This window comes from Didymosphaeria variabile (genome assembly GCF_027946475.1).
Source record: "Didymosphaeria variabile strain IMI 356815 chromosome Unknown scaffold_6, whole genome shotgun sequence".
In the NCBI taxonomy this organism is placed as follows: Eukaryota; Fungi; Ascomycota; class Dothideomycetes; order Pleosporales; family Didymosphaeriaceae; genus Didymosphaeria; species Didymosphaeria variabile.
This window is the reverse complement of record NW_026611625.1, coordinates 932,164-941,222: the sequence shown is the minus strand read 5'-3', so window position 1 is coordinate 941,222 and position 9,059 is coordinate 932,164. Positions and strand designations below refer to the sequence as shown.

General features: G+C 49.2%; 1 protein-coding gene across 1 annotated transcript; it reads right to left on the bottom strand.

Moving 5' to 3' along the window:
• Nucleotides 1–3,147: 3,147 nt before the first annotated feature.
• N0V89_008245 (uncharacterized protein) lies at nucleotides 3,148–3,855 on the bottom strand (the record flags this gene model as incomplete). Its single annotated transcript, XM_056217003.1, has 1 exon — nucleotides 3,148–3,855. The coding sequence occupies one exon, from the start codon at nucleotides 3,853–3,855 to the stop codon at nucleotides 3,148–3,150; it is 708 nt and encodes a 235-aa protein (XP_056068559.1).
• Nucleotides 3,856–9,059: the final 5,204 nt, after the last annotated feature.

Below are 9,059 nucleotides of genomic sequence, written 5' to 3'. Positions count from 1 at the left end.
TTAGCGAACGTCATATTTCACATGTGTTGCGGTCCGATGCGATCCAGCGTAGCATTGGGCAACTAGCATAGAAGTTCATGGTATGGCGAGTGTCTGCATAGCATCGGTTTGGGGCCAGGCATAGCATGACATGGGATAGGTTCGAGAGTGTGGCATTGCTGGAGTTGACATGGGCATGCATAGCTCTGGTGTATGCGGTCTTCTTGATGTTTTCTTCCATTCAAGGGAATCTATCTCACCTGTAATACTTCGAATCAAAAGCATCTCATTATCAACGAATGCTCATCCGCGCAGGAACTCTTTGCAACTCCGGAAGCTCTTGTTGGATCGCTGCTCATTCACCACCCGGTGCCCTGGTTCTCCTGCAAATGTATCACCGCTAATGAATCATCGCAACCCCCACCTGCCTCGATTGTTTTAGCACTACGTACAGCGCATGTTTGTCTACCATCGGACCGACTGCTCAGCCAATCATTGCATAGCTTGCGGTCCTTCGAGTCCTTCTGCAATCGACACTCATTCTGCTTTCCGGATAGGGCAGTTTGGGTTCAAAGCGGCTCGAATGGGTGCATTCGTGAGTTGTACGAATACATTAGCACGATCACATGTCTCATGTTCAATACCATGCACGACAATATGGATACCGTGGACACTGGCATATAAGAACTATGCCAGGCCGCGCTCAAAGCCTACCAGAACTCTCTTTCTAGCAGAAAAGCGAATTTAGGTGGCGCGAAATAGTGTGAGAGCTAACAGTGGGAGGTGTGGTCGCAAATTTCTTGTATTCTTACCGTGATCGAGAATTGGCAGAAGCGTCACAGCAATTAAGGATCTATGTGCTGCCGTATAGTCCCCACGAAGCCCACACTTCTTTGGATTGCAGGCTGAAAAAACAACAAGTCATGTTTAACTTCGTGCTCGCATCTTCGTCTTGTTCCCGCTGGTGTTGCACTTGGGGACTGATTGCAGTTGTACTAGGAGAGCAACCTTGACTTCAAGAGGAACGCTATTTCCGCCAATGAAAGGTTGCTAGGGTAACATTAGCAACTAGCGGCTCTGTCAGTGAATGTGAGGGGAACGTACGGTAAACGCGCTAGAGCCCGTTTGCTTCGCCTGGTTTAGCCTTTTGTCCTCGTCTCCCATCCTACGAACAATATAGTAACGTTTTGACAAGTCAGAAACCTACTATCACTGACAGCTCAACATCAGAACAGGGGCAACCGGCCATCTCGGGCTTTGCACACCTCGCGGAAACAACTCTCTCCACCCCCACCTCGAATTTTTAGGAGTACACAACGCAAAACCCAATTCAATCGACCGATAAGTCACGGAATTGCAAAGGATCGTTGTCGCTATAGCTGATCGCACTTTGGTAGACTGGAGAAGAGATACCGCACCCAACGAAGACAACCATACTTAAGCATCGTACACAACCATGGCTTTCCCGGCTAGAAATGGCACACACAAACCAATAGGATAGGTTCGCGAAGATACGTTCTATACCTGGCAAAGGCAATGGCATCGTGGCACGCGTCGACATCGCTCATTCGAAAAGGCATCGTGGGACCGCGAGAGAATCCTTGCCCTGTTCTGGAGGATTTTGCCAAGTGAACCTCGACGCATCTCCAAAGACCGGTTCTGGGGCAATTTTCTCTCGTCAATCAACTTCGGTAGGATCTTCGACAGATATTCCATGCCATGCGGGCAGGACGCGACCGAATGTGATGTTTTCCACAATTTGCCTCATCGATCACAGCTTCTTCCCGAACACCATTAGCATGTGGAACGCCAGCGCTAAGCACCGAACTATTCACGTCCTTAGGCCGATTTCATCTGGGGAAGATATCACAATATCGTGTTTCGACTTTGATGGCGTGCCGCGTGCAAAGCGACGTTCGCAACTCAGAGCAGCGTTCAAATTCGAATGCACTGCCGTGCATGCTCCCTCCCGCGGACTCAGGCTTCGAGTAGCGGTCATCGCCGAGCCGAAACGCAGCGTCTTCTTTGAGCTATGTCAAGCTGGGACTCAGGTACTGAAGCTCACGAAGATTGACAATGCCAAAATTTATATTACATACAAAAATGCTCACCTGGATCATCTGTAGCTTCCCTTCGTAAGGGGCTCGCTGCAACAATCAACAAAACAGGCAAATGCGCGGAGGCTCAGATATCAAGTGCCTGGCTTCTAATCTGGAGTACACCTTGACGTTGGGAAGCTCCAAAGCCTTCTGGGCTTGCTTAGTGCGATACTGGTTTGCACGCTCTATCTTGTCCAGATATTCTTGGTGCGCCCTCTCAGATCATGCCTTTTCCCATGCTTCTTCCTTGCTTACGTATAGAAGGGGTGGAGTGCCCTAAGAGTAATCAACCGCCGAAAATAAATCGTGAACAGTAAGTAACTGCCCAGTGGTCTTGACTACCAACGAAACCTTCTTTCTCCATGGACGATCTTCTCTGCAACACGGTAAAAAGTGTCCATGCCCCTCCTTATCTGAGTCCCAGGCCTCGGAGTCTCGTGATCAGGAAGAGCACCAAAGTGAGCATCCCATCCACGGTCTGGGCACAAAAGAGCGTTCTCCACATGTTTGCCATAGAATTCCATCTAGCTTTTTTCCCAATAGTCTAGTGGCTCGACATGAACGGCGATGGACGAAGTTTTAAGACTGGTGAGCGGACACTGTGACAGTGGGTGCCATATGGGCAAGAATCCAGTCTTGTCGCAACAAGGGACTGGAGGGTCGTCGGAATTATTCCACCTGCTGCTCATGGCGGAAATTGCGCTATCCGGAGGGCCTTGAAAGCCCAATAGAGTCGAAAAATCATCTGTGAACATCGGACTCTGATGGTGGTTTCGGTTTCGGAAGTCGGCGGGACGTTCAGCTCCGGCTCTGGCATTGCTATAGACATGAACATATGTTTTTCTGGGTTTATGCGCGTGCAACCCGTGACAGCCGCTTTATCTAATTGTATCAAAGCGCGAATGGTCCGAAGTAGAATGGTTGAGGATCCAGAATTTGCCGGTCTGGGCATTGAGATTGGAGATCCCCACAGTGTCGTTACGATATCATCAATTCCATGCCTTTCACCATGTCATCTCTTCACCTCAGCAACGCTCACTACAGCACCCTCCTTCGCTCCCATCGAGATCTATGAGATCTTTCGTATCTTTTCATCTCTGTACTCCAACGGCCGATCAACGACCCACTCGACCGCCGCCGCTGCAGACCCCGCAATAACCACGTTCGACGCAAGCACACCCGCATTCTCATGCCAACCTCCAGTATCTGGGCTGAGATGCTGCACATTTTCCAGCCTCTCCTCTGCAGTCTGGATGCCAAGAGCCTCCTGTATCTGCTCTACAGGCTCGTTCACCGCTTCATTGAACTCGTGAATTCCGTCTACATTTAGCAAGTCGGCATGTAACAAGCCACTGTCGCTGATCGCAGCGGCTGGGAACGCGATCAGCAAATCATCGTGACCGAGTGTCATGGGGATGAGAATCGCTTTCTCGATGACGACGCGTGCGAGACCCCGGGCTAAATCGCGCTTGCGGACGCGGAACCCTTTGCTATGCATTTGCTGGGCAAGTTCTTCCCGGTCTTTCCCCGCGCGGTGCAAGATGTAAACGTTAATACCCGCGGGGAGAACCATATGTGGGAGGACGGGCGCTAGAACGCTGGCTGAGATGAGGCCGATGGAGCCACGGCTGTAGTGCCGCATGACCTGGCGGACGTTGGCGTTGAATGTGTCGTCGTTAGTCTTTTGCATAAGTCCAGGGTGCTGTGCTTCCAGAAGGCGCTTGGCTTTGTGATGTTTGTGGGTCTTGTACGCTCCAATTGCGGACGGGATGGCCATGAAGGGAGCGACAGGGGTCAGGGCAAGGGAGAGACCCGTCGCTGTTGCATGGAGAGCGCGATGGTGTCTTGATTTGGTATGCGCGGTTCTGGCATCCGCGTCGGTATAACTAGGTGCTGCCATCATGGCAGTAAATTGGCAAAGAAGTTTGAGTGATTTGTGGAATGGATAAGAACGCGTCCTGTGATTTGCCGTAGGTGGATATCTGTAACGTTGCTGAGGAACTTGTGCACTACAATGTCAATGAATCAGATCATATTCCTCTGGACTGGCTTTTCCTGATATACCAACTTCCCATTGTCGCAGGGCTGACAGCGCCTCTACAGTCCACAGAGCCGCATGCCATGTCCGGAAGCCTACACAAAGGCGCAGTTCCAGCCTTGTGTGAGTCGAAAAGTAACATCCAATAGCGGTCATCGTGTCAGCCACAAGTTTGCTTAGAATACTACTGAACATGTTCCGCTACAGTCAGAAAGTTACTGTTCATAGATGGGGTGGTGGGGTCTAAATGGAGGCGGAGGCGCAATTACCCGAATTTGCATTATGGCCCCCTAAACATGGGGCTCTGCACCTGAATACCGATTGAGTAATGCGCTCTGGTAGCAACGATTCACCCTTTAAGTCGACTTTCAACGTTTTCTTAGATGGCTATGCATAGGCTGGCAATTACCTCCATCTGCGATCTCGAGATGTCGGGTCTGGGCTGCATAAACCCCTTTGGGGATGTGTCCGAGCAGCTGTTCGGAAAACTTGAAATGTTCTCCACGTGGTTTGTTCATCTAGATTGGGAACATGTTTTGCGATGCTGCGGTTCACATGGTGTGGATGTGGGAGGCATTGGCGGTCACACGTGGTGGGGCTGAGTCTTTCGAGGCAATGGCTAAGCCCGTCTCGCAACAATCTTACCGTATTGGGACAGCGATTGGCCCTTGTAGGTAGAGGGTCTCTTAACCGTCGTTTCATTCTGGTTCATCGTGATAAGTATGTACACAGCTGATACTCAATGAAATTTTCTAGTTCGCCCTTCTACTTTCATTGCAATGTTCTGCAATGGTGTGTTAGCCAGTACATTGGATGGTACCGATTCTGGGAACTGGCCTTGCCGCAATCGAGTCGCTCTTCATTACCACATCGGCACAGAAATACCTTGTCGATGTGTTTAGCTCTGGTCGAGTTTCGATAGTTCCTGGCTACCTGTAGAGCGTCCAAATCAAAAGAGGTCACGTGGCGAAGCATGTTTTGTACCTAGGTAGTGATACCTGTCGGAACATCGCGTATTTCGTTAGTGCCATCGTTGGCAACGGTCTTGTCTACGATCCGATCACTTGGGATTGGGAATAAATTTCATGTCGCGCCCTTCCACGGTCAGTCTCAATATGTCCTGCCTTCAACAACTCGTCTAATTGGACACCTGCGATTTGCTGGTCAGTCCATCGATCCATAGTCACTTAGCACCGACAGATACTTACAGTCACTGTTATCAGCAAATGCACCAACCACGATTCTGCAGTCCAATTCGCAGTGTTCTTTTTGTCCTTGTGTACAATCCACTTTATTTTCCAGTCTCACGGATGACTTGGACCCACAGCTTGTCCCCTTGTAGACGATGTTGGTGATGTCGGGCGCCGTCTTTTGGATTGCGATGGTTCTTGCATTTTCTCTGATTTTACGATTGAAATTCAGTATATCGAGCAATCTATTGAGGGTATGCAACTTACTCTTTGATCCTCATTGCTAAAAAGCTGTCGCTCCGAGCTTCGCCTTCACACTTGGCTTCGAAATGAACGTCGTCTGGCGCATCTGGACGTTCAACGAGCTCCTGAAGCCACGCGTATTGCGCCTCCATGTAGCCTCTTGGAACTTCGGTATGATCCGCAAAAGGTACTGGTGTACAAGGATAGGCTTGGTTTTCCGGCTGTGGAGCTGTAACAGTTAGAAGGTCAAGAAAGGTGAGAGTCCTCAATGGTCGGCTGTCACCTGAAGGCAGAAGGCATCTCTTTGCTTTATCGTTGTGTCTTCCTCCTGCGCCTTGCATGTTTTGTACACACACACGGGATATCCTAGAACATTGAATTCCTCGGCGGGAAATTCTTTGTCGCTCTCTGGAGCAAGCCCGATGGGTCGCTCGTAAAAAAGTGGGGAACAAAGTTCTGAACGTTGCGCACACACGTTGTCCAGGCTTCTTGGTCTCGTGTTTGAATGCGACTTCGTGGTCCATTTCCCGACAGTACAATATGACCTTCGCACGCTTTCGAGACGTTGTATATGCTTACCATGACAAGTCCTGCATCCTTGCGCAATTTTCTTGGTCAAATACATATCTAGATCTGTGTTCGCTAGATTACAAGACCATTGTTTCGATCGTGATCAGCCCGTGAGCTGTAGTAATTGCGAGGAGTGAATTGTCGTATAGAAATAGTGGTAGCGGACATATTAGGTCACTGTTGGAATGCAATCAAGTTGGTGCTTCCTTCTCCAATGCTTTGCCTTTGAACGAGATCGTCGTGGCTATGTGCGGCTGGTCGATAGATCGTGTAGGACGGCACAGCGGTGCGGTCGATTACAATGCGTGAGACATGGGCCCATGAAAGTCCAGGTGCGGCGCGGTCGCCAGAGCAAGGCTTTGACGTGCGAACTGAAGTGAATCAGACAAGATGGCGGAATCGTACCTGCGTCTGGATACCGCATATGTCATTCTCGTCTTTCGCGAGGTCGACACAATCTAAGTGCGGGCCGATGTTCGCTCGATGTACCATTGGAAACGCTTCGTCCACCATTGCGAGGTTTACTAGACGACTTGCGAGCAGCGGGCTCTAGCTTCTTTGTTGTACCACGTCCAAGAAAAGTGTCATCTAAAGGGACTTCCAGCAATTCAGCAACCGCGAGTTGAGGACATTATTCACAATCTTTTGTGTGCACTGTGCGACGGGTTGCTTGGGACCAAAATGAAATCTAGAAAGCACCGACTCAGTGCCAAAAAAAAAATTGTGGCCTCGGGAACATACCGGAAGCCTCGCGCGAGAGTCTTGCTGATCAGTCGATGCTAATCTGGGACTTCTTGTTGTTACGACCTGAGTCGAAACCCATCTCCGCCATCATAATGCGCCCGGGTGCGCTGCGAGAACGGAACCGGAACTACCATGGCTGGCCACTAGGATCCTGAGGAACGTGTTAAGGTCGTGCGGCGAAAGAGACGGGACTTTCGACACTCGAACTATCCAATTTAGCTTCTCAAGCATTGTCGTTTTAGGAAGACCTTGAGAGACGCACAGGCTCAAAGCATGAAGGAAATGGTTGTAGAAGGGCCTTTTCGCAGCTGGCAAAGACGTTTAGTATGCGCGGCTGCCTGCCAAGCTGGAAAGTGCCGCACGGTTTCGACCCGACGTACTCGCACTCGTACTCGCACTCGGTCTCAAATACATCCGACGTATACACCGTACACCTACATTGCGGCTGAAGCACTACGCGTTGCTGATGAGCAAGCAATGGTTCTTTTCCAGTATACTGGTAAAGAGGTGCTTTAAAGGCAGCCGTCAAAGACCATGGTTGTATCCACCAACAACGAAATACGAGCAACGTCTGTCCCAAATTAATTTGGAACTTCTTTCTCATCCAGTCCTCGCATCATGGCTCTTCTAGACTTCCTGAATAACGGCTTCTTCTCTCCTCGGTTCATGCTCCCACTCCATCTGGTGCAACTACTTCTGATAGCTGTTGCAATGGGTCTCTCCGTTCCGCGACTTTTCATGAAAAATCAACCCCGTACACGGGCCAACACGATCGCACTAGCCATGGTACACTTTCAAGATTCTCGCCAATAATACGTATACTGACATCTCAGTAGGGGGCCAAATCTCTGGTTTTCCTTCTATACCAGCTTCTTTCAGAATACTCGCGCCCCTTTAAGCGCTGGCATAGCTACAAAGCAAATGCGATCATCAACTGCCTAGAAACCGTCTTCTGGGGCGCAGTCGCCTTTCTCGTGATGCAGGCAAACTTGCAGAGATGCAGTGGCATTACTTGCTATCTGAGCTGGGCAGTCGTAGGGCTTGCCATCGTGCTAAAGTACGTGTACGATCAGCTTGTCTTGATCTTTCATTGACTCGGGATAGTATTTCAATGTCGTATACCGCTGCTATCGCGATTCGCGAATTCCGAGAGTACAAGAGGAGGCGCCAGGGAGAGAATGCGGACATGGATCACACCCCAGGTAGCTCATCGTCAATGATGCCTATGCGATCGACGGATAGCAAGGCTTAGAATGGCTGTCCGATAACGACAACGCCCAATGGCTCTCAATATGCCATCATTCGCAAAGAGAATAACAAACGAGGGGATTCTGATGACGGGTTGCCACTAAACTTGAATAGAGTTGTACCATAGGTATCTTAGATTTTCTTTTGTTCTCTTCATTAGAGTAGACCTGTTCCACGTTGGCGCATTGAGCATTTAGCAATGACTAGAACCACATGCATCGAATCATGAATGGTCTTACGTGAACTTAGTAGTGTTTTCACGAGCTTTTCCATAGACCCTGGATACTGACATAGTAGATCCCCGAGGGCGTAACAATATATGATTACTTCGCGCATTGTACGTCAGTATTAACTTGTAGTTAAGTTCCGATTCAATCAAACAGCGGAGAAGTGTAAGGGTTTGCATAGGTGTAATCTTTCGGGGTATCAACAAGATGAAAATGTTCTTGATACCTGTGTGGTTGAATTATAAACACTGCTAGGAAGTAACCATCTTAGGAACATGACGTTGGCTGTCAGTCAAACCTGATGTTTTGCGTTCTTCATGACCTCGTGCATCGATTTGAATCCATGACTTTCTTACAGTCTCTCCATGCACTGTTCCACCTGTTTAGGAACGAAACACTGTTAAATGTAGATAACACAAAGATACATCGACTCATTGCAAACATTCGCGTGAGCAAATGGGCGAGTCCGCTTAGTATTTCGGGATATAGATGACTATCAAGAGACATATTCGACTCTCTGCAGCTAAAGTCAATCGAAACGGTAGCACTGTTTGGCAGCCACGATTCAAGCAACAAATTTCAATTTAAGCTAACAGGCTCTCATCTGTAACCCACCTTTCCGACTCCCACACCACAAAACCCTTTCTCCAGCCAATTAACGGTCTACTCGTATGCTACCTTGAAGCCACCAGGCATCAAGTCGGTGAAAACGCGACGAGGG